Source organism: Diorhabda sublineata, chromosome 6 (genome assembly GCF_026230105.1).
Source record: "Diorhabda sublineata isolate icDioSubl1.1 chromosome 6, icDioSubl1.1, whole genome shotgun sequence".
Classification (NCBI taxonomy): Eukaryota; Metazoa; Arthropoda; class Insecta; order Coleoptera; family Chrysomelidae; genus Diorhabda; species Diorhabda sublineata.
In genome coordinates this window covers 28169737-28197238 of record NC_079479.1, presented here as the reverse complement: position 1 = coordinate 28197238, position 27502 = coordinate 28169737, and the positions used below count along the sequence as shown (strand labels likewise).

The 27502-nt window shown below is 32.1% G+C and overlaps 1 protein-coding gene across 1 annotated transcript; it reads left to right on the top strand.

The window, feature by feature from the left end:
* Positions 1 to 5155: 5155 nt before the first annotated feature.
* Positions 5156 to 16954, top strand: LOC130445313 (forkhead box protein D3-like). Its single transcript, XM_056780879.1, has 2 exons — positions 5156 to 6266; positions 16280 to 16954. The coding sequence occupies exon 1, from the start codon at positions 5320 to 5322 to the stop codon at positions 6241 to 6243; it is 924 nt and encodes a 307-aa protein (XP_056636857.1). The 5' UTR covers positions 5156 to 5319; the 3' UTR covers positions 6244 to 6266; positions 16280 to 16954.
* The last annotated feature ends 10548 nt before the right edge of the window (positions 16955 to 27502 follow it).

Below are 27502 nucleotides of genomic sequence, written 5' to 3'. Positions count from 1 at the left end.
AGGTTTCCGGTCGCGGTTTTCGTAATTATCCCAAACATGCTCCATGTCATACAGGTTAGAGGACCTGGATGGAAACAGTAGATGAGGAAAATCTTAATTTTCTATTTCTTCTAAAACCACCGCAGGTCGTTGTGGCTTCACATTATCATCAATAAAAATTAACTGATGGCATATAGCGTCAATAAGTTGAAGCAGTATCCACACTATCCCTAAATACTTGTCATATCATGCTTTCATCCAATACAATCAACTCAGTACGATCATTAAATCGAATTAATTAAAAAAAATATATGAGACTTTTGTTAAATAATGCTCAAGTTAACTTTTGTTATTTACGCGCAGGTGTCAATGGTATTCTCCTTAGGAATCAGCTGAATCTTAAATCACGGATTCTTCGCCACCATTATTTAGATCAATACAGAAATACCTAGGATTAAAAACGTCTTAAGATATTACAAAAATTTCTATGAGCCATAAGTGTTTGTTACTGTGAATCTACTAGCTCTTCCATTTTCAGCAGCAGCTCCAGTTTCCTAAAAGCGATTAAGCATTTAATAATAGGATATTTAATCGATTTTGTAAAACGCCTCAATGTTTAACCTGCTTTGAATAATCCACTGACATTCTAAAATAATAGTGAAGCTCATGTTCTTTCAGTTTTGAGTATAATTTTAGAAACATTCCTTTCGTCTAAGTCTTAATATGCATCCGAAATTCTCTCTGTCGTTTTTTACATTAACAGTAAAATGGCAATTTCCGAAAAGTAAGAAGTATGAAAACTCTGCTCTGCGCCTTGCTGAGACTGCTGTGTATGCACGCTCCCAACGCCACGCAAACAAGCAGAACTTTATCAAATTAATTTTTCATTTCAGTTTAAAAATAGCATACACATTGGTTCAGTCTAAAGGTTAAAATAAACTCAAGGTCAATTATTGCCTTAGATAAAACGATCTGCTAAAATTGCATCATAAAAAAACATTTTTATTATAAGTTCAACAAGTTTAATCCCTTTAGGTGTATGTTATCTTAACTCATAATCCGCATTGTTAAATGAAATCCCTAAAGTATGGTTTTAAGTGTGTATAAAATGACATTTTTAAGCTCTTATCATTCGAAAAGTAACTAATCTTGCTCAAATTTTTCGTATTTAGATAATGCTGATAAATCCTTATTCACACATTATTTTTATTTTGTGTGATTTTTTTTCAATATAAATCAACTTCACCAGCCCGAAGGTTATTAAAGGTGTGGCACTAATAATAATAATAGCCAAGTTGATTCAGATCTGGAAATGAAGCTGGAAATATTATTATAACGCATGTTCATTACATATTGGGTTTTGAGTTAATGGAGTTACACCTTGTCTAATTTCATTTTGTCTAAGCTTTGAATGATCTTTCGATACTCATGTAGGAAGTTGTAGTAGCTACCATTTGCTAACAGAATACCGTAGAGTGTTCTGAGAAAAAATTTTAATATGGAATTCGAATAGCTCGACCAAAGAAGGTCATCTAAGATGCCATCTTCTTGTTTTAGGTATTACGAATGATTCTGTATGCTGCTGGTGCTTGAAATTGGAAGAGTGGTGACTACCCAGCATACAAATACGCGAGAACAAACTTATCCACAAATTCTACAGTTTTATCAGTGACGTTAAAAGTTTCGAGCATAGGTACCTGATTGGCTTTACTAAAGACATCGGCACTTGGTAGTTTGCAGTGAGAATATCATAACGTTTTTACATAGTAAACAAATAAATTGAAGCAATTGAGATAATCCTAAACAGTATTGGGGATTTCTTCTTAACGTGCACTACGGCTCTTCGTCGTTGTCAAAGCAGGTTTTCAGCTTATTGTGAATTGATGTAACTTCATTCTTATTTTTTGGTCTAATTTGACCGTACTAGTAAGCAATTTTGCTACCCATATTGCACAAATTTTTTTGTTGTAGCTTAGCTTCTGTTTTATAATTTCAAAGAATAAATTCTGTTATACTATTAGAATCGAAAATTTCGTTATCGCGAAACAAAGGTTTTCACAAAACTCTAGTAACCAGTTCACCACTCAAAATGGTCGGGCGTCCACTTTCTTTTCATCATGAAATTTAGTTCAACCATATTTAAAATGAATGTACCATTTCTAAAGAGACCTACCATTTATTACGCTGTTTCCGTACACTTAACGTACTTGCCTATAAGTTCCAAGATTTCAAGTTTTTACCCAACAATCAGAATCTGCACCCAGTCCAAAGATTTTCAATTGCAGCGTACATTTCAAATTCAAATATCGCATAATACCGCATCCGAAAATACCAAAATAAAAGTGGTCAAAGCGCTCCTTGTGGTGTCGAATGGAAATGTTCCGTACTTTCTACATAAGCCATTTATTTTATTTTGACCTTATTCTTTGCTTCTTGGGAGAAATACGTATATTTTTAATATATTATAATGCTCTGCAGCTCTGCCCCATGCTTATAAACTAATGAGGAATACTGTCTTTAGAAATCCTGATCTTGGTAGCATCCTTAGTTGCCTGAAAAGTCTCCAACCTCAACCTTAAGATCTCACCAATTATTCTTGTCCGATTGAGGTTAGAGAGATAGAAAAATCAATCGGCATATCAAAATGGCGCAAAACCCATATACTGACTGAAGAATCATGCAAGTACTTTCGAATGAACATTTTCCAGGTCTTATACTTATTGACGCAGCTTAAGCAAAATGAGTTATTTCTTGCACCGATTCATAACTGTAGATGAAATTTGGATCTACCACTACACTATTGAAACGAAATAACAGTCAAGACAGTGGATTGGGAATGGGGGGCCTGCTCCTAAATGGGCAAGACGGTTTTATAAGCCAGAAAAGTGATAACAACCGTTTTTTGGGATAGTTTGTTTTCCGTGTCAGATTGAAAACTTTTCAAATAACCTTCGTACATTTGTTTTTTGAATTTACACAAAATTATTTGTGAAAAGTGTACAAAAATCTATGTATTTATTTATGATCACTTCATTCTATTGGTAAGGCCACATCTTCATTTTTAAAGGTATGGGTTCCAAACAAAAAAAACTTCGTTAGCACTTGAGTTCCCAGAGATGAGTAGATAGATAATTTTCATTGTATTTTAATATCAACTCTGAGCTCTTTCACTAATCAAGGGGGTTATAAATCTAATTTCTAATCACTTGTTTTACTGGAAGAATATACGATGCAATGGTGGTGACGCCTGATATTTTTTAATGTGCAGGTCCCAAATCCAACAAAACTGCGTCTGTATTTCTATATGCTTAGAAAACTTTCATGATTACATCGTTTAGAGGCACATTTAAAATGAAAACCTTGTGTCTTTGGAAATGAACTTCGTTTTTCCGGTGACGTCTCGAATAAACTCAAGCTGGGTATACGAGAAGTCGCAGAAGATGAAATCAATCTAAAGATCCGCAATTAGAAGAAGGCATGGCAGGTCTGGAAGGGAGCAACCGAGGAAGAAAACTCAAGGAAGTCAAGGCCGGTAGAGGGTAGTAATACCAAGAAAAACGACAACTTCATACATACCAGCGGATTTAATCGGTAACAAACTATTTCTTGGATTTCCTACTCCATTACTTCAGGGTAAAAGTTATCTCAATCCGGTATTTTAGTTTATAAAACATGAAACACGCTCGATATATATATCTCAAATTCATCTTATTCATTAATGTAGTCTCCTTCAAGACCATTTCAACGCTTCTTTAACTTCTCGATGCCGTGCTTGTAGAAGGATTTATCTTCTACCTCAAAATAGGCTTCAGTTACTTCTTCATTTGAGCTGAATTTCTTACCGGCTAACATTTTTTGAGATCAGCGAATAGCCAGTAGTCACTGAATGCCAGATATGGACTATAAGGTGGATGAGGAAGCAATTCGAATTCGATTTAACCACCGTTGCCTTCGACCGTGAATCGGTACATTGTTTTGGTGAAACAGTGGTTTGTTCTTCGACATATGAGGCCTTTTTCCCTTGATTTTTGCATTAAAACAATCCAATAACACCATGTAGTATTCACTGTTGATTGATCTCTCTTTTAGCAGCTGCAGCCCACTCAGATGATGATCGTTTTGATTCCGGAGGGAAGTGCTAGATCCATGTTTCATTCATTGTCATATATCGACGCAAGAAATATGATTTATTACGTGTTAACATGGTCAAATACTGCTCTGAATCATCTACACGTTGTTGTTTTTAGCAGATTGTGAGTAAACGCGGTACCCATTTTGAAAAAAGCTTTCTCATGGTAATGGTAAAATGTTCATGAATAATTTCAAACACTCGGGCTTCTGATATCTTTATGGTCTCAGCTATCTCATGCAATTTCAATTTACGATCAGATATAAATCAATTCGTGTACTTTTTTGATGTTGTCTGGAGTAACCACCACAATTGGTGGACCAGAACGTTAACCGCAATCGATGGAGCAGAATCCGGAAAACACTTTTGAAGCCATTGTTGAGCTTTTACATTATTTTTTTCACAAGGAGCAATGATAAATACACGAAATTGTTTTAAATTCATTGTTTTGAAAATAACTAACGTAGCTTCACTTAAATGGCTCTCACTTTTTTCTGACTAATCAGGTTTAATAGTGAGGCATTGTAATCCCAGCGTAAATTTTAAAATATTTTTCCTTGTTTAGTTAGTACTAGATACTATTTTATAAATCATTTTATTAATACAATGAGTTTTCAGTACTACACTAGTGAAATAATATTATTTTCACGGTATATGTTCTTCAAATTAATATATTTATTATTATACGTTCGAAGATAATTATGTATGTATATGTTTTTTATTAGATTTATTAAGCATTCAATAAATTGAAATAGATTGAATTCCAATAAAAGGTATTATGATTATTACCATAAATACATTATTATTTTGCGTAAATTCCCTAGTTAGAGACGTCGCTGTAACCAACATGATATAACTCTCGTCGGTGACAATGCCAACGTAAACCTCATACCTTAGGGTGAGATAGGCGTGACTAGGGGGCGAACAAGGCGGAGTCTTTCCATTTACCCCCACCCCCTACACCGCTTTGTTTTCGTACACACCGCCGGAAATGCGGTGGCTTGAACCATCATTGTTCTTGTCATCAAAATATTGGGATAACATTTCTCTAGTCAGATATAATCTTGAATCCGTACAGTGAACACACACCGATCGTCCTTATCTTTTTTCTTATCAATCTCGCGATAAAAAAAACCGTAGTAAATGGTACGTATATAAGCGAGTGATAACCGTCATTCATTCGTTCGAAGTGACAAGTGCTATTTTTTTAAATGCTGACTATGGAGGAAAATTGTCGTCATTTGACGACCAGTGACAACGATGCAAGATATTCCGTACCTGATAGTCCCTTAGACTTGAGAGGGTCCACAATAGAATCTCCAGAAGTTAAACAAGAAAAAGAGAAATCGAAAAAATCCAGTCATCAACTCATAAAACCTCCCTATTCTTACATAGCTTTAATAACGATGGCGATATTACAGTCACCTCATAAAAAATTAACTCTAAGCGGTATATGTGAATTCATAATGTCAAGATTCCATTATTATAGAGAAAAATTTCCAGCTTGGCAAAATTCTATCAGGCATAATCTTTCGTTGAATGACTGTTTTATTAAAATTCCTAGAGAGCCGGGGAATCCAGGAAAAGGAAATTATTGGACGCTGGATCCTTTAGCGGAAGATATGTTCGACAACGGAAGCTTTTTAAGAAGAAGAAAAAGATACAAAAGACCTTCACCGAATATTATGTTACGCGATCATCACGCGTCGGCGATGGTAGCTTCGTTTCTCTCAAGTCAAGAAAATTATCATCACAGCATTTTCAGCCATACTAGTATGCACAATCCTTACCCTTATATTCCAGGAATTCCAACAAATCTCCCTACAAATCTACCGTTGTTAAGTCCTATAGATTTATCGAGAATAAGTCTCAGTCATCTTGGTTTGTTACCTCAACCTACGATCTGCAAACCGGTGCCTGTTCAACCATCTAGTGTTACTACAGTTTCCGATTCAGAAGAATACGGTACAACGGACATTAAGAAAATTAAACCAGGATTTTCAATAGACTCCATTATGGGGCATGAAGGTAATAGGAGCAAAAATGATATGAGTCCTGACATAACGCTTACAAAAATTCACAACCATGGATCTGCGTTTTCTCCGTTATCTTCTAGTGACGATTGGACGAGGTGAAATATTCAAGATTTTTTGTAAAGGTAAAATCAGTATTTTATTTACGGGCGTATTAACAATCTTTTGTTGTTATTATCATAGATAAGAGATTCATATTCATTTTCTATCAAAGTTAGTTTCCAACCGTAAAACTTTAATATAGAACTTAGAGGATCAGATGGAAAGTAGAACAAAAAGATTTATACTCAATTAAAAATATTATAAATTTGTAGAGTTTCTTTCAAAAAAACTGTTAAATATACTCATTAATGTATAGTATTCATCACTACAAAAGAATGTGCCTTTACTATCCAAAAATTGTAAATTTTTAGCTGTTTATTGGAAGCGTATTGTGCAGGCATGCACCATTATATTGAAATACCTAACATTCTTTTTATAGTTTATAGAGATATTTGAGTTTTATAAAATTTTATTTGATTCTAATACAAACTGTTTCATGTCTCGTAATGACTGACTCAAAGGCGATGGGTATAAATATAAGTTACTTTCTTAGATCGTGAAAAAATCTATAGGAAAAACAATACGGGGGCGGGTTTTCAATGAAAAAATTATCATATTATTTTTCAATATAGACAAAGTACAGAGTTTGTTCAAACTATCCAAAAAATAATTGTTAATCAGTCAAAGTAATTCATCGCAAACATTTTGCAAAGTTATCTGGAGAATAAACTTCTTGTTTTAAATGCTTACAGCGTCAAAATCATCATTTAGTCTATAAGTTCATTCGGAAAATACGGGGACTACATAATAAATGATAATCGCGTAAACTAGTATGTATTTTTTTGAAACAAAACATTGGAAAACCATATTTGTAGTTGAATTTAAGTATTAAAATAGATAATTTTTTTATCAATAATAGATAGTCAAATTGGACAAAGCCTAATGAGAAAACTAATTAATAATATCCTTTATGGTATCATTTTAGTTGAGCAGGTTATGAAAATTTCAAAGGTTTTTTTTTGGAAAAATTGACCTCATATTTTAAGCTCTGAATACGTAGTTGAAGTCAAAAGTCCACAAAACTCGATATAATCCATCATACAACGAAAATATTTTCAATAAACAAACAGAAAATGTTTATTCAATTTACTAAGTAATACGGAAAACTGTAATACATTTCTGTTGAAACATTTATTCTCCTACATGTCCAAAAAATCATAGATTCTGAATTTGTTTTTTTTTGTTGATTTTCATAACGATTTACCCTTTCTTAAAATTGGAAATTTCTAGAAATCTAAAAAGTGTTTTAGCATAACAGCATTCCTAGATATGCGGCATCTATTACAGAACCACTTTTAAGTTAAACATAGAAGTACTAGCTGTTTGAATGTTAAAAAACTTTCCAGTATATCTGCTACTCCCGATAATAAATTACCAATCTATAGGAATCATAATTCTTCTTAGCGTTCCCTTGACGTTAGCGATCAGCATGGCAAAACTCTCTCTATCTTGAGCTAGCTTAAATAACTGTCCCAGTCCATTCTCTAATATTCTTCAACCAAGAGGCTTGTTTACTTCCAATTCGTCTATGACCTTCAACATCATAATCAACTGAAGGATACTAAACCGGCTACCACGCATTATGTGTACCAAATAAGCTATTTTCCTGCATTTAATGTTATCCACCAACTCACGAACCGCATTTGCTCTGTTAAGTATTGCATCGTTTGTTTGCATAGCTGTCCACGGTACCTTGAGCATGCCTCTATATAACCACATTTCAAAAGCCTCTAAGCGATTAATGGTAGATATTTCTAAAGTCCATGCTTAGACCCCACATAAGAGAACTGACCATATGTAACATTTGATCATCCATTTACGGAGTTGAAATTTTAAATTTTCATTGGAGAAGAGTGATCTCATTTTAAAAAATGTACGAGCTACCTCAATTCGACATTTTATTTCCTTATCGGGATCCAGTTGTTCGGTAATGTAGCAACCAAGATATTTGAAACCGGATATTCTTTGAATCGTTTGTCCGTTTTATATATATTTTGCTTTAGAACAGTTAATTTTTAGTTAATCGTCACACATTACAACTGTATCGTCTGTGTATCTGATTGTATTTATAAGTTTACCTTTAATTTTTACTCCATATGATAAGTTGTGTCTAGCTTGCTTAAAGATCTTATCTGAATACACATTAAGCAGAAATGGTGAAAGTATGCAACCTTGTCTGACTCCTCTTAAGATTTTGCATCCTTCTATCGATTTTCCGTTGAATCGAATGCCCACTCTTTGGGGCCAATATAATTTTTCGATTATTCTTTCGTCGGAACTATCAACTCCTTTTTCCCTTAATATATTTATCAAATTGTCGTATTTTACTCGACCGAATGCCTTTTCGTAATCGATAAAGTCTGCAAATACATCTTTCCGTTGGTCCCGGCATTTTTATAGTAATATAATCAGTGCCAAAAGTGCTTCTCGTGTTCCCAACCAATTTCTGCAGCCGAATTGAGTTTCGCTTGATCTTCTTTGATCGTTTTTGCGCTATTTTTGTGGTCAATTTAAACGTAGCTGAAAACTATCATACGATTTTAATTTTGCGAGAGACACATCACTCTATACGGTTTTTTGCGCTTGTTGTTGGATTTATTATTTTTTTTCTTGTCTTGTTGTAAGAAAATCTGCTTTCATACATCTATATCAGCTTACTGTGATTGATAGCACATCCAAACTTCAAAAAACTTTTTTCTCCTCGAATCAACCTCTCTTTGCGACGGCCTCTGGTAATTGTCCAACAACTAATTTTCCATGTTCAGGTTGTTGGGATAAATTTATTTTTCATCGCAAATAACAATGCGTCTAGTCAAATAATCTTTTGACAGGCCAAGGAGATATTTACACACTTCAAATCGATATTTGGGTTGAATTTCGTATGGCACTATTCCACAATTTTTATAGACCTAACCTAAAGATTTTAAATGGTGATGTAAGATATCTTTAGAAGGTCTAAGAGAGTCTGATAATCGGCTGATACTAGGTTGATTTTCAACTGCTTACCTTCAATTTCAAAAATTTTCCTTGCTGCCATGTCTTCTTCAAACTTTTGTATACAATATTGTCTTAATAATACACGAATTTCAAATTTATCGTTCTTGGTACTATTTCTTATAAATACAATAAGCGTCATCAATAGATAAAAAATAGAATTAGGGACTAGACTTAACAACTTACGCTATTCTTAAATTTAAGCGCAGAAATTTTCACATATGAAAACCGACATTACTTATGAGATACCTTCTGTACAAATGAAAAATTGTTTCTCCCTATTGCGTATAAAATGGTTTCCTTCACAATCACTGGTTGTTTATTACAGTGACTGTAGTCAAAGATTAAGCACTCACATAGATTCAATACCTTTATTGCCAAATAAATATAAGGCAAACTATAAAGATTCTAACAAAAGTTTTGTGGATTAATTTCGAGATAAAAAGAGAGACCAATCTAAAATTTTCATGATTGTATCATATCTCCGTTAATAAATAATAAATAAAATATCAATTTATAAACCTTATTGGCACACTAGACCGAAAAAAATTTCTCTCAACTCTCGTAGAGAAAATAAAGTCCCAGGTGAAAGTAACAGACGAAATGTTGAAGCCATTAGTGTTTTGTTTAATAAATGTTTTGAAGAAGAACCGAAATCTAATGCATAATGATTAACTCAAACAATTGAACTATCAGTCTATAATGCAGTCTATAAAACAAGCTTCATATATACCAATCTACTAATATTATTTTAACACAGTAAAATGATTAAAAGCTAATGAGGAAATGTACGCATTTTCTGAACTCACTTCCAGCAAACAAAAAACAAGATTCTGATGTAAGTACCCGACCACGCCGGGGTGCAAGGCGATGAACAAACTGAACATAAGAACGTAGTTCTTTTGCTATGGCCCCAACTTTTAATATGTTTGTTTTAATATGTCAGTAAGCATTATAAAAAATTTGGAACTATTAAGTTTTGGCACTTTGATCAAACGTTACACAATAAATGAAACTGTTTTTGTTCAAATTTTGTCATAATTTAAAACAATACGATATAATTAGCAGTAGTTGTTTGTCTTATCGTTTAATTCTCATCCTTTCTCTGTAGTATTTTGAAGCTAATATAGTTGAAATGGCTCACTCCTTTCGATGTCTTCGTATTATTGATTTTAACTGCAGCCGACTGATTTCAGCACAAATTCTTATAATTCGTTTGTGAAGAATGCATAAACATTTCTATATCATACTAGTACTAGTGTTTTTATATATTCTTGTTCAAGCTTCTTCTAAAAGATTTTCGAATGTTCGACTTGAACAATAATCAGTAATAGATTTAAGAAATTGACTGGCCTCCAGTTATTTTATGATATGCACTACCCTTATATCTATGCCTTACTCTAACAGAGTTGGATTATGAGTCCTCCGAACGCCTTTATGTTAGTTTATTTCGAGCCATAAAACAGTTTAAGCTATAAGGCAAATATTTGTAATTTATATGGCTTGAAGTTTCTCAACTGCTTTCCTCCAACACCTTTTGTTCACGGTTGCGTAGCACCAGTTCGCTATGTCTAACTTCTTTAAGTCTTCCTTACATGTATCTAGGCATTTTCTACGCGGACGCCCTCTTCTTCTTTTTACGCTTTCTCTACTTGCTAAGGCTCTTTTCACTCATCTGTTTTCTTCCATTTTAGCTATATTCCCCAACCAACGCAGTATTTTTGCCCCTACTATATATTTTCTTTATTCTTCTCCATTCATCTTGTTCCACTCATATCTCTCCATAAATACTTCTTAACACTCTTCTCTTCCATGCATTTAGCCTGTTTTCCTCTTTCTCATTAATGACCCAGCATTCACTACCATATAACACCATAGGTTGTATAATAGTAAATTCATGGCTTCCTTGCCATTGAGATATCTTTGGACCTTAAAAGGTTTCCTAGAGTTCCTAGAGCTGCTTTATTGCCTTTTCCAATCTCTTGTGGAATTGTTTAATTACGTCCCCTTCATTTGTTACCATCATCCCAGGTATTCAAACTGTTGTACTCTATCGAACCGGAACTCCTTGTTTTGCTCTGTTGTGGTTTTTAATTGGCTGTTACTTAAAAAGTGGTTACCATAAGAAAAATGCCAAGTATTAAAATATAACAATGCGCCCTTGCACATTATCCTCCCAATAAATAGCCATGAATTCACGATTCTAGGGTTTTAACAAATTTTATATGGGTTTCTGTAGTAGATGCAGTCTCTCTCTTTCGAGGTTGTTCAAAGCCAAATATTTTGCAATATCTAATATGGAAATGATTCTCAAATATGTTTTTCCAGCGGGTTGTAGGGTACAACGGTCTTATTGGAAGGCCGCGACACTTAATTCCGTTTTCATGGTGCAAGTTCCTGCCGATGAAAACCACCAAATACTGTTCATTTGGGGCTTGAATAAATTTGAGGACATTTTCTCTATATAACACAAGTGAGAATCCCTTTGACCTTTGCCATAAAAGTTCACATAATTTGTGAAAATTGAAGTCTCCTTTATCATCGAATATTCAGCTCACAGTTTAGTTAATATTTTCTACGATATTTTCTTTTGACGTTTGAATCTGGAATTTCTCGATAACTGGTTTCGCGTTGCCTTTTCAAAATTTTTTGCGAATGCATCCGAAATTTCAAAAATTTGTTTAATTTTCAATTACTAATTTCGACACATTCAACATTTTATTACTATACTACCCACCAACTAGAAAGTTGTCCAGATCCTCAAATTCATCATACTCTTCTCATATTTATATTGTTAACACCAATTCAGTATCATCAATACCGAAGCGAGTGTTTCATATATTATAAGTGGAATAAGCGTGTTGTTATTAAATAACAAGCAAAAGAGATAATATTAAACATGTTTCATTATCAAAAAAATGATAAGTGTGAGCTAGACTCCTTATTATCAGATAATATGTGGTAGGATGCAGTAAACTTGAGTTCCAAAACAGCCACATTCCTTTAAAACAAACAAATGTTCACTATTTTCAAGAAGAGTCAAAAAGTAGTCATTACCACTGCCAGCCTTTGCCAACGCGAGTCCTGGGGCAGGATATTTTCTTTTAGTGATTTATCGAATGTCTTTTTCCGTCCTCTTGTCCAGGTCGTCAATAATCCGAGACGTATAAAGCTTTCCTCGGCTCCCTGTTCGCTATTCACCTGCGCGGATCTCTAAGTGTAGTTTTTGTGAGGTACAGGAATTAACTTTGGAAATAATCGATTTTGAATTTGTTTTACAGTTCGCATTTTGACATTTATTAATAGGCATCGCACCAAAAGTATGCTTTTAACATACAATTATATAGTTTAGTAGATTTAGTTTCTCCATTAGATGCTTCAATTAATTACGAGTAGTTATCAGGCCTTCCTAGGTGCCAGGATTGGGACGACTTACCCTAAGGCCGGCACTGCCAATTACATCTCTACCCTAATATAAAATCGCAGATTTTAGGTGAATAGTACACGATTTTCATAAAACAGAAAACTGTTGAGTTAGTACCAGAAAAGTCAAACAAAAACTTAAATATGATTTAGATATTGTCGTGGTAGAAACCTCACTAAGACAACAAAAAATCATTGAAAAGTTTTGATTGAGGAAAGTAGAAGGTCTATTCTGGTTTTTGGAGGAGGTTTACGTGCACAGCATATATACCAACGAAACGTTGGTTTGACAATTATACGAAAGGTCAAAAGGACAACGATTGATAATAGTTCATGCTGAACGTTGAATGGGATTCACTTATAATACTTGTTCGATATTTAAGTCAGGAACAAAAACAGAAAAGTATCATTCTGAATTACGGCAAATGGTTACATTATATTGAATCCACTTGCTCCGTATGACTCTGAAAGACACAAACTCCGTAATTGTTTGTGTCAATCAGTTCGGGTGAATCCAGCTATCCACTGAAAAATAATATCATTGAAGGGCTAATGGAAAAATATTGTTTTCAATTCTAGCTGCTTGAGACATAAGGCAATTTAATGTAACTAATAAATTGGAGGATGTCAAAAATTTGTTGAATTTCAGAAGAATAAAGAAAAGTAAAAACATTTTATTAAAATAAAAGTACAGATAGACTCTTATCAAGATATTTGACCAGTTATCAATAGCAAATATCGATAAATAAAAAATATTTTTTTATAATGCAATTTAAGTGCGTCATCGATCACTCAGGGCTCATAACACTCATCAATGGAGGCTTTAGTTCATTCTAGTTGACACCAATTAAAACTCGCTTGTAACAAAAATGCAGATAATAAATAATAATGTGAAAGAAATAGAAAACTGAAACGTTGGTAAAGCAAATTAAATTTAAACAAATTGATATGAAATAGAAGTTTGTATGAACCCGGGTAGTAATACTAATGTCCGGTATTTAAGATAAATTTCTTCTAGATATATTTTTAGAATATTATCCCCTGTTTCAAAAAGCGCTATTATTTTTAGTTATTTCAGAACATTTTTCCACACAGCAAAATGTCCAACATTGAAACCATTCATTATGTTGTTATTATGTTATGTTATAATACCCGTTTTATTCTAAGACGTTGAACTAATTAAAATTTTTACCATTTTTATTTTTGGTGCATTCGCTGAGATGCTACCACCAAAATTTTGTAATAAGTAAAAGTTGTTTATTCAAACTCCAATGTAGTTATAAGTTGAATGTTAAATTAACACCACCAACTGACAGAAAAAACAGTCGACGAGGCAGAATACAGAAACTGTGTACGAGGATATATTGAAAAATTCTTAGCCTACTATAGAACTAAACAAAATTTCAATGTAAAAATATTTAATTACTCAACATATTCTCCTCTTAATTGGATACATTTATTACAGCGAACCTGCAACGTCTCTAGACCTTTCAAAAAAATGTTTCTTCTTGCTCTGCAAACCAGATCTCCACAGCTTTTATTACCTCCTCGTTGGAAAACAATTTACGAACTTTTAAACTATTTTTCAGTTGAGGAAAGAGATGATAGTCAGACGGAGCCAAATCTGGTGAATAAGGGAGGTGTTCTACTAATTCAAACACTAAATCACGAATTTTTTGCATGGCAACATGAAATTTGTGCACAGAGGCGTTGTCCTGCAAAAACAAAACGCCTTTGGATAGCTTTCCGCGTTCTTTCTCTTTAGTTTTTCCCGTAGAGTGGTCAGTAATGTCGAATAGTACTCTCCAGTTATTGTTCTACCTTTATCCAAAAAATCAATCATGATCACTCCATGGCAATCTCAAAAAACTGAAACGAGAACTTTTCCAGCAGAGTTTTGGACACAGGTCTTGGAGAGCCAGAGTATCGCCATTCCATCGATTGTTGCTTTGTTTCTGGATCATAGAAATTTACACAAGACTCGTCCCTAATAATAATTCGGTTTAAGAAGTCTACATCGTTTTCAAATCGAGCACAGATCGAACGCGATGTTTCTACTCTTGCACGCTTTTGGTCAACATTCCAACATTTAAGGATCCATTTTGTAACAATTTTTCTCATGTCCAAATTGACGTGAACTATATGATGAATGCGTTCGTATGAAATATTCATTCGGTGCTTCAGATATCCGTTTTAGCCCAATTCGACGGTCTGATAAAATCTGTAGTGTTGAAAATACTCCCCGATTATTTATGGAAAGAAGGTGACTTTGAAAACTATTACTGAGTGACAACAATCATTGGAATGATGACATATTTCACTCAATCAGAAAACAACCAGGTATACCTATGCTTCCATAACCACAATACATGAAATCTATATACCGTATGTTTCAAAGGAAACCAACCATAGGATTTCCCATGTTACCATTTAAACTCTATGTTAACTTCGGGTCGCCTACCTGTGCGGCCAGACCCTTGTCGCTCCGGGAGAGCGATCGACCGCCGATATTTTCGGGTCGGTCTTTCTACCTGTATTTTATTGTTGATACATTAAATAACAATTTTTTCTGTTCATAATTTCTTCTTAATGCTATTTTATTAAACGCACTGAAATTACATTTGACATGAAACTGTTTAACGCTATTTGATTGAATTTTCATTTTGTTTATTTTTTATGTTATTTTGCTTTATCTAGTTGGAACTTTCTTATTTTATAACAACAATTTAGTTCAATATTTCATCAGAAATATAACAAAATCAAAATAAATAGTACTTTTCAAATCAAAGCTTTTCGATAACAATTTTAAACATAATTTTTGGTTAAGAGGACCAGAAAATTTTTTAGAACGCTAGGTGCCCGAAAACGATTTTTAAACTACAAAAAAGGAAACAGTTCCAAGCTATTAATCAAACCTGTCATTTGTTAAAGTTGTTTGATTTTTTTCATTCGAAAACCAAAATAAATATAATTTCATAGCTTTTAACAAAATAGCAATAAGAAGATAAAAAAATATGAACAAAAAAATTGTTATTTGCTATATAAACAATAAAATTGAAATACAAGTAGAAAGACTGACCGAAAAAGGTCGGTGGTCGACCGCCCCCCCGGAGCGAGAAGGGTCTGGCGACCCGAGGTTACCATGAAGTTTAAATGGTAAAATGGGAAATCCTATGGCAGGTTTTCTCAGAAACATACTGTATATCTGTCTATGACAAAAATTATATAATAAGAATGATACCAACAAAACCACAAAAAACAATTAAGAATGGTATGAACTAAACTACTGGGTGATAGAAATATTAAAAATATTTATATTACGTTAAAGACAATTTTGCAACCATAGAAAATGAATATTATAAAGACATTGAACATGAAAATGAGTGAACTAAAGCGAAGCGAAGTTAACAGAAGAAGATATTAGTTAGTCCATCATATTTTGTTGAAAAAATTTCATATTTATTATTTGTTTTATGGCATACGAACAAAATTTAGATTGCTAGATACCGTCTAATTGATTGCAATAATTGTTATAGAGAATACTAAATTTGGAAGATTTTTTTGGTACTAAAAATTGCAATCGGCGTTTAATAATTATTTCCAACTTAATTTCTTACAGGTCCTGCAGCTAAAATGAACACTTTCTACTAAAGCGCTTCCGTATAGTCAAATGGAGCATTCACTGAAAAATACTTCATAGGTTACGTGGAGAAATTGTTAATTAAAGCAAAACAAACGACCATAAAATTGTTAAAAATGTATGGGATCGTGAAAGATTATTTACACCAGTTATGGAATCAATCATTAATCATTTTCTTATAAGAAATGAAGTAAAGAAATCATAAGAAATTAAAATTTTTAAAACTCGCTTTATCACAAAAATCTTCTGTTAGCTGCCACATAGCAAAACGAGACCTAATTGACCATATGCAAACAAAATTGGTGATAAAATTTCAACGCCTCACATATTTTGGACGATGGTTATTAAGTTCTATTAAAATTCATATACAACCAAGAAAAATTCGGTTATTTTTATACCCGTGTTTTTTTGAAATGTGCCATAATTTTTTCATATTTTGACGATATATGCTATTTTCATAATATAGAATCCTCTATGTAAATAAAAATTATTTCATTGAAGATAATGTATTCCAAGTGATGAAGAAACAGTTGTTCTCAAATAAGGAGTGAACTGGATGTTTTCAGAAACATCTTTACATGTGTTCACTAAGGACTAAAGAATATACTTATGAGTTTTTGTTTTTTATTTATGTAATTCTCCAAAATTTTCTAGTGTCACGTTCAAATACACTCTATTATCTCTCTTTTTAAAAGTAATTACATACGAGGTGTGATCGAAAATTGGTAAGTATTGAATAACTCTTTTTCAAAATTACTTGCAATTACTTGCTCTTTGATACCATTGAACCAATAGCTTCGTGACTGAAAGCATTTATATATATATATATATATATATATATATATTCGAAATAAAAATTTTTTCCGGTGTTTTTTCCCATATTCCAGCGTCGGCAGCACGCAAAATCATTTTTTTTTCTCAAAGTACTCTTCAAAAACTATTTGTGCGCCAAAAATCATTATTATTGGTTTTAATGATAGGTTTAAGTAAAATTTTAACTACAGTGACTGGACTAGGAAGTCATAGTTCACGTTCTATTGTGCCCAGTTCTTCAAGCTTCTAGTTATTATGTAAACATATTGTCCTATGATTTCACTGCTCCATCTATTCTGACACCAACTCTTTCTTTTTCCTTCTTTGTCGCTGCTCTATATTTCTAATATGATTAATCCTCATTTTATCTTCCCCAGAAATCCTATTGGGACGGAAGCCTTATAAAAAAAATTAAAAAAGTAATTAACTGCAATTTTTCATTACACCTCGTATATTCAAAAGCACTAGTAGGAACGCGAAATTGCAAATATAAAATTGCGATAATGTCACCAATATAAAAGTCGTAAAAATGTTTTATATAAATTTATAGTATTGCCAATTTTTCCAATTTGGAAGTGTGGCAGCTAAAGATGCCACAAATAGTTTTATCTCGTAAAGACCAAAGATTTGCGAACTGTAATGTGATTTAGCTGTTGCAATATTTATTGTTTAGATGTAGATTTGTAGATAGTAGGAAAATGGAAACTTTTCAAATACCTCTGTAAATCACCAAATAATCTCATAAAATATTAGCAGAAAACTGTACATTTTTCCACGGAAATTCTGAGAATAAAATCGAGAGTAAAGAATAGAAAACAAGTGTGCAGTGTGCAAAGCTTTAAACCACTAGAACATTTTTAACATTAAAAAGAAATTTAGAAATGTTTGTAGGTGAAAATTCGAATGAGAGGCTCTCACTAAAAATTTAGTAGCTTTGTACTTTTTGTTTTTGTTTGAAAATCGTATAAATGAGTCTTTCTGAAAATGGAGAGAAATGTGTATTAAGCTGTTATTAAATTAGTTTACAAAAGGCAATTCGCCCAAATAAATGATGAAGGAGATAGAAACTGTGTACGGAGACCCTTCACCGCACTGACGAAGAGCGTTTGGAGGGGCCAAAAATTGTGACAACTAACGATATCATCGAAACTGTTCATCAAATGGTGCTGAATGGCCGTCAGATTAAGGTTAGAAAAATAGAAGAGACTATCGGCATATCGAAAGAAAACAGTTCTCACATACTAGCTGAAGAATTGTACATAAGGCTCGTTTGGATCGCGTTTGCTCATTTTGAACCGAAAGTTTATTAGAATTAACATTTCCCATGTCTTACTGACGCAGTTAAAGCAAAATGATATACGATTTTTCACATCGATTCATAACTGCAAATTAATTTTGATTCCAACACTACACTTTTGAAACGAAAAAACAGTCAAAAGAGTGGATTGCAAAGACTGGAAATGATCGAAACATATAAATGCTGTTCCACCAGGACATCTGTTCCCCAGATCTGGTCCCTCTGACTTTTTTCTGTTTTCTTCCACATTTCTCATCAAGTTACCCCATTGGAAATGTACTATGACAACATTTGAATATCTATTAGTATATGTAAATTGAAACAGGTTTTGTATCGATGTGCTATTGAAATTCTTACATTGATTAGCTGCACCTACAGTTAAAGATGAGATTGTAAATCTCCAAATGGTAAGGGAGGATCTCATACCAAAAGATCTTTATAAGAATGTATATTCCTGAATTGTTATTTCCAAACACCTCACTTTGCTGGCGCAACTTTGCTGATGTGGAAGAAATTATTTGGTGATTTAAAACAATCTTATATACTGTGTATAGAAAATAAATTGAATGTATAAACACACTCAGTTGAATAAGTTAAAAGGCGTCGTATTAAATTGTACATAATATTGCAAATTACAAATTGTACAGTGTAGATATAAGATTTCAACAATTCTCCTTCCATACTATGTATAGACTAGTGAAGCTGTAACAATATTATTCAACATATTTGTCTTATTTTCAAAAAATGTATAGATTCGAAAAATTTGATTTGTTTCATAATGAAATGTACTTAGTTATCATGAAAAATATTATAATGAACTGATTGACACTTTATTTAATATTTTTATCTGTTTTGATTACGACATAAAGAATACCGATATGTTTTTGTATTTTTATTTCCCCCTGCATCAATTGTGTGGCCAAGAGAACATAACGTGATGTTCATTCCAAATTTTAGATGTAACCCCGTATATAGGAATTGGAATTGACTTGTAGAGTTTTCAGATGATGTAAGACCAATAACTAATCAATTTTATTCGACTGTATAACATTGGTACATCTAATAATCATAACATATATAATCAGATCCACGTACATAAATCATATAATGGTATGTTGTCAAAATTTACATATACAAATTTTGTCCATTATGTTTTCTTAAGTGCTGTTTTTTGTGTTTTTCTTCATACTCTACTTCTTTTCTCAAGTAAAGTATCAATTACTTTATCCCACCTTGCTTAAGTTTTCCTCTTCCCTGCTCTTGAATCTTCCAGTCTTTGTACAAGAATTCCATGAGTGAGATATTCTCCAAATCTTGTCATATTTAAACATTTGTTAACCTATCCTGATCACTTGATGTTGGTGGTTAGTTCATTCTAAATTTGCTTTCATGATTTAGCTATATTATATTGTTTTGTTACAAAAAATCGGTTTTCATAATTTTATCATGTAGTACACTAGGTACTACATATTCTTAATTTAATTCAGTACATATAAAAAAATTGAACAAGTGAATTTTCATAGACCAGATTCGAACCCGGGGCCAGTAGTTTGAAAACACGGAGCATTAACACTGAGCCATCAGCGACATTTAAGGTGTTGGTCGTATATCTAATTTTTAATGAACCATATCTTTCTAGAAAATTTATAAATTGAAGTACTTTTTGAAACAATATAAAATTGATTCAAACCTATCAAAATTATTATGTATTCAGATTTCTCAGTGTTTCTATATTTTATATTTAATTATGTTAAAAAAACCAACTGAAAATGGATATACATAACTGAATAATAATATATTCTATGAAATATTTGTTAGAATAAAAGAATAGTGTTTCTATTAATTTAACAAAAAAGACTTCAAACGAAATTATTTAGTAGTCGTGGATAAATTATAGTATTTTACTCGCGTATAATGAGTTATTATTCACTCAGTGATTTATGGTATTGCAATCGCTCGTGGCAGTAAACTTCACCTCGTGGATTATAACCTTCATTATACACTCATGAATAATATATTATTACAAAACAACAAGTACGTCTAGTGACAAACAGGAATGACATCAATGGAAACGTTTTCGCGCTAAAATTTGAACTGTCAATTTAAAACCACATCTTTTCTGATAAAATACAATGTTTTAGTTTTTCAAAATATTTGTCGTGTATTTGCATAAAAATTTTCAAAATGCGAACAAAAGTAAAAAAATGCATGCTGCTTATTTGCTATTAGAAATAAAGGTTTATATTGAAAAAAAATATTAAGTGATCTAATCACAGCGTACTCAACACGTCAGCATAATTATTAATAAAAACAGAACTCCATGTACAGAGTCCTTCACGACAAACTAATCGATATGTATATGGGAAAGTACAGCGACTAGTGTTCTGAAAATTTGCTTGAATGGATTTTCTAAAATGCTCGTTTCAGCTAAAATAATTTCAGTTTTCTGAAACTGAAAAGGAGCAAAACTTCTTTTGGAAACTACGCAAAATTTTAATACAACTTTATATAATGCATCGTATGCCTAAAGTCCACCATTTTTTAATTATTTCACATTTTCGAAATTTTTGCACACTTGCAGCCCTAACTAAAAAAATGGTATTTCTAAATTTAAGTGTGTCAGGTCTAATATTTTTGGGATTTGGACAAATAACACTTAAAGCTTTCAAAAACTGTGAAAACCTTAACAAAAATTTATATATGGTTTTCAGAAAATGATCGCTTTTTAAAAACTTAATTTTTTCAATTGGCAACCCCCATTTGTCTCTTTATCATTGGATTCTTTAGATTCTACGCTTAAAATTAAGGGGACTTTGTTTTTTCGAGTTTTTACAAAAACCCTTAATTCGAGATATATGAATTAACGAAGTCCCCTTAATTTAAAGCGTAGAATCCAATGGTAAAGAGAAAAATGGGGTTTGCCATTTGAAAAAATTAAGTTTTTAGATAGCGAAATTCTGCACCATTTTCTGAACACCCTATATAAATTTTTGTCAAGGTTTTCACAGATTTTGAAAGCTGTAAGTGTTATTTGTCCAAATCCCAAAAATATTAGACCTGACTCACTTACACTTGGAAATATAATTTTTTTAGTGGAGGGCCACATATGTCCAAAAATGTCGAAAATGTGAAATAATTAAAAAAATTCTTGTTTTCGTATTTCAGAAACTAAAGTAGTTGGAATATTTCTGTTTGTGGCTTTACAAGAAAATGATACAGTGCAGTGCAGTCTCAACCGAAATGAGACACAGTGTACAACCCAACCCAAATAGTTAGATTGTATAAAATTGTGAATACGAAGAAATAATGAATTTTCAAAGTATTTATATTGCTTTGTAAGTCAAGAAGAGTAGTATGATTATGTAAATTTTCAATAAAAAAAAACTAGCACCGATTGATTCAAATATATTCAACACATAGTTGATTCCGATCATTTTCTTAAGTAATTATATTGCAATGTTATTACAGCTACGATAATCTCAAGTTAAAATAAAAACACAATTACTGCATTAAATTAACCAAACAAGCAAATAAAAGAGGCCATTGTTTTAGAGTGCCATAAATTTTCGTGTAAATACAAGTGAAGATCATGCGGCCTATACTATTTGTTTATTTTGACGCAATGGTTTTATATTCGGTTGTTAGTACAACCGTGATGTAAATACTTCTGAATTAAATTATAACGGTGTACATCATAAACTGCGATGTTTCAGATTACAATGTGAAAACAAAGAATCACTAATATTTGTACGTAATAAGATTATGTGGGTTGGGTTTGAGCAAGAGATAAATTGAACAAATTTTATGGAGAAGGATGCTTATCTTTCAGTGGTGATAAGTTTCTCTCTCTGTAATAATCTAATTTTATTGAAATATACAATGCCCAAGTCGGTATTTTTGTCATAAGCAGTTATTTAAATTACTTAATATTATGTAGAATGATAAAAATGTTGACATTACCAGAAATTGTCAGTATGTCACAGATTTTTTTTAAATGAAAGTAGGTTACCAAATAAGATATTGATACTTATATATTAATAAGAACAAATCAGGGGTAGATTTACCGTATCCCACATGTCACAGTTTGAGAAGTTTCTGGACCTTGGTAGCCCCGAAATAGAGTACATACTAAGTATTTTAGAATGTTCTTGATTTTTATTTTCTCCTTAACTTTTTCCTTATGAATCCAATTTTGACTTGACAAATATGTAATAAATGAATATAAAAATACGATATTAGTCACTAATCTATTCAGAAACCTACAGTAGAACCTCTCTAAGCCGTTATTTTCGGGACTAAGGGTCAAAATGCGAAAAGGTAAGATTATCAGAATATACAAAAAATTTTTATTTACATATTACATATTCTATTAGAAATATATTCATACAAAAAAAGTCAGTTATAGATTTTTGTTAAGCAAATGATATTCTAGACTTATCTCCAATATTCCTCCATTCCTTGATCCACAAAATGTCCATAGGTTTGAGGTTGAATTTTGCTTTATGTACTAAAGGGTAATATCAAACGTGTTCTTGCCTTTAGTGTGTGAAATCCTGGCAGGGGGTTGACTTCAGTGTGTGAAATCCGACATCCGAATCCTTGTACACAGTTTCCTCGCCATTATGTTCCAAAACAACGATAATTATCTGGTCGTCATTGAGCTCCTCACTAGTTTCGCAGTGTTTGTTACATTGGGTAATCCACTCCTCAACTTGACTGGCAGGGACCTTCGTTTGTACGCTTCGTAGTACTCCAATGATTTCTTGTCTGTTTTACTCGTCTAAGATCTAGTTACTTTCAGTAATAACTTCCAGCCAAAGCTTACACTAAGAATTTCGCAAAGTGTAAGGTTTCAGTTCGTTCCATGAATCAGCAATTGTATAGATGGCAACAAGCAAGATATTAAAGTATTTCATTCGTTAAAATATGTTAAAACCTTTTTTGGACTTTCCTGAAATTGAGCTCCCGAATCCAATGGTGCGAAATTTGGCGGTAAGAAGATAGATTTTATGTCATTACTTTCACTAATTCTCAGATGGATGTGATGGTGTGTTATCCAACAGCAAAAGAGAATAGATGGAATGATAGAAGATTTAAAACTAGTATTCTTGAAGATGATAAAGAGAATTGTAAGTATCAAAAACATCATAAAAAGGACAAAATGATGGTCGAATGAAATGTATCGAAACAATAAAGAAAAATCATGGATTAATTTCAAACACAAAATATCAGAGAAAATAAAAAATTATTCTATGGAACACTAAATTAATAAAGAAAAAAGAATATACTATGATGAATATAAAAGACAATGAAGAAAATATAATCGTAGAGCAAGATGATGTAATAGAGTGACGGAAGGAAGTTGTAGAAGCAATTAAAACATTAAATCAGAAAATACACTGGAAAGAGATGATATAACAGATGAAATAATGAATAATATTAATGAAAATGAATGAATAATGATTGAATGATATAATGCGGTAGAAAATTAACTTGAATAATAGTATTGGTTAGGTTTATACTATCTACATATAATAATGGCGATAAAAGAAATTGTAAAATCTACTATAGTATAGCACTAATAAGCATACCAGCGGAAATAATAGCTAGAATAAGAGAGAAAAGAATAGAAAATAATGTCGAAGTGACTTTAGAGGAAGAAGTAGATAACACAAATGACTTAAGATGGTAATAAGAAATTGGAATGAAATGTTGTCTAAGTGCGAGTAATTATCTACTTTTAGGTCACTTTTAGATCTACTCTAGGCCAAATCCACCCACTAACGATTTTGTCGTTGAAATTGTTAAAGAAATGGCTAAACGGAAATTCAAGATGCTCTTTTTGAGATACATACAAGTGAATATAAAAACCTACAGTTAAAGTAGAAGCACTAGGGATTGCCAAAAAGTAAGCTTTCTACGATATGCGGTTATGACAATTTTATGGTGCCTCTTGCATGAAATACTTTAAACTAGTGCTTACCAAAAAAAGATGTTAACAAGGAGATGGCAGCTTGAGCTAGCAAAAAACTATATTTTTAATGTATGTAAAGTTTGTTGATATTGTTTTCTAATTGTATTAAGACCTTATCCTCAACACTCAATAATGAACTAATGGAAGAGATAAAGTGAGAGTGAAAATGTTCCATTAATTTTGTAATGCAATTGTAGGATATTTTCAACATTTTTCAGAATTTGTTTTGTTCTCAGGGCGATAAACTATCAAAAAATCATTGTTTTTAGATGAAATCTAGAAACCATTTTGAAAATCTTCCTCACAATTCCAGTTCCAATACTTCGTGTAAGAGATTCTCTAGTGCTTTGAAATGAATAACAAAGTATCTTCACACGACACTTCCAGAAGATCTGCTGAATGAATTTGCATTAGAGATTGACTGTTTGAAAAGTATAAACTATGGCCAGCTGATAGACTGCTCATAATCCATAGAAAATGTATCCATCCTTCACTTTGCAAAAGGTAAATCATTTACAGGTTTTTACAATTTTAATATCATTAAGTAGACAAAAAACATTGTAAAGTTACAGTGCCTTATCAATAAACGTATTTTAAATAATGGGAAAAAGCATAAGTACTTAACTGCGGGCAATTGTCAAGGTATGACAGGCCCCTAACTATATAAATCCACCATTTGAGCAGATACATAGATTTTATTATCTATTTGCCTTTAATTCCAATAAAAAACCCCTTCAAATCACTTTGTTCAGATATAAAATGATAGCTCTGAGATTTAGTTTCTAAAAATCTCATTTGTACTGAAAATCGGTAGTTACTGAAGGCCTCGAAACAACAATAAATTATTTGGTGTCAAGACGGGATTTTGAGACTGATGACTCATTATTACAAATCTGAGCCTCATGTCACTGCTTGTATCAGAAAAAATGACTCGAATACTGAATAGATGGATGGGGGATGTTGCGAAAAAACTTCCTTCCACTCGCAAATCGATGAACAGAAATCTTGAAATATTCCACAAAATAGAATAAGAAAAAATATAGCTTCCTGAAGAAATACAATTCAGAATACAATAAAAAAAAAAGTAATAGGACAAAAACACCATTACACCTACATAGACAGGAAAAAATAACACTAAATGGTAGACCAATGACTTGAAATCAAACAAAAGAGCTAGAAGATAAGTGTGCTGGAACGAAACACACTGATAACTTGAGAAGTACCCCAAGCACATTCCAAGTTGAAGTTTATCTAATTGGTTAATTTGTCCCATTTAGTATCGATAAGAAATATAGATGGCAGAGAACAATAATCATGGCGGATAGACAAGTACTCATTCTAGTAATTAGTTCTAAAATGGTTTGGAACTACTTAAGTCCACTTAACGAACTAGACAAGAAAACCATAGTAACCCTGTTGGGGCTAAGATAAGCAATGATACTATTAGGAAACTATGACCAGAAGAAATCGGAAGATTGCATTAGCCAGAGCAAACATTTTTATAACCTCGTTGGACCAGGGAAAAGAGCTACTATCTTCGGATACTACTACTATGAGGAGAAGGTGGCATAATATAACACAATATATTTCAGTGAATCGTCACTATATGAAGCATACATTGTAGATACAAAATAATCTTTTGTGAATATTAAAAGTACTATCTCTCTTTTGAATACTCTACTTTTAACGTTCCCATCAATAATAACAAGTTTGTGCTACAAAAAACATTTTATGCGAAACATTTATATTTACTCACTCGATAATGTTATTGGATATTCAACATTTCTTCCTTACGTGATTTTGTTGGGAATTAAATCAAGACGAAGACCAATTTTGTGGAGTGTATTCAATCTTTTTTTTTAAATTAACTAATCCGTCAAACAGAATTTTATAGTGGGAACTTTGTTTGATTAACTTGTGAAATTATTATCCTGCTTTCTTTTCTTTGTTACCGTATCATCATCTTCATATTTTTGTATATAAAGACGTGTATACGATCCTCATAACGAGATATTATATCAAACAAGTGAGCATAAATCTAAGGTATGCACGTTCTACATTTGTTTTTTGATAACAGGTGTAAGAATTTTAGAATAAATGTTATTTTATATCAACTTGTTCTAATGTAAACACATTCTACATAAGTATTTGTCACAAATATTTACTTTGTGTTTTAAATAGAATAGTTTTATATTTTTGGATTTAAAATATACAACGGCTTTATAAATGTATTCTATTCCAAGAATTTCTGTTTATTCTACTTCTGAAAAAGCTTTTATTATATAAAACTTTACTTTCTATCTGGAGTGTGAGCAAAGTAAACTTTTCTCGCCGTTGTAAAATAGTGATAGTCAGATAATTCTTGGTATTCTTTATTGACTTATGGAAATGTTCCCAATATACAGGGTGTATATAAATTTAGCATTGTTCATTCTTGATATTTCGGACGTTTATAAATTGGTCGGTAAGGTGAAAGTTAATCAACAAAGGGTTCTGTTTACCTGTGAGGGATACCATAATTTGGACGCTGTTAATCTTGGCTACAAGATTATGAATATAAACTTTACTTAAACTTATATTTTCAAGTATTTATGTATTTTGAGACATTTATTATAATTTACAGCTCGCACTAGTTTTTGAATATATTCATCTTCAATTTTGTTTTCAAATGTTTGGAGAATTGCAGGTTTTTGTAAGTCTAGTAATGTTTAACTTTAGTTATTTTATCATAATTCCACATACCCAGCGGTATTTACAATTACGACAGTTTCCTCTCAATTAGTACAATGTCAAGTCTATCATAATCTACCGTATTGCTTGTGATTATTGGCCCGCCTCAGTATTATTATTTATTTATTATTATTTGTTTTCAAAACTGCTTTTGACAATATTTAAAATATGGCAGCGATTTTTTTGTAAAACAGACTCTTATAAATTATTTTTTTCGTGGATACCCTTAAGGATATGAAAATGGTATCTGTTCAGTTTCTTTTAGCAACCAAACCTAGAAATTTTCAAATATTCTCTCTCATTATTTTGTTATTTACGGTTCTTAAACCTTAACTCAACACCCATGTACCTTTTTTTGTATTCTTATAGAAAATCATTTATCGTGTAA

Coding starts and splice junctions, on each gene's coding strand:
- LOC130445313 (XM_056780879.1), top strand. CDS start 5,320: ATGCTGACTATGGAGGAAAATTGTCGTCATTTGACGACCAGTGACAAC.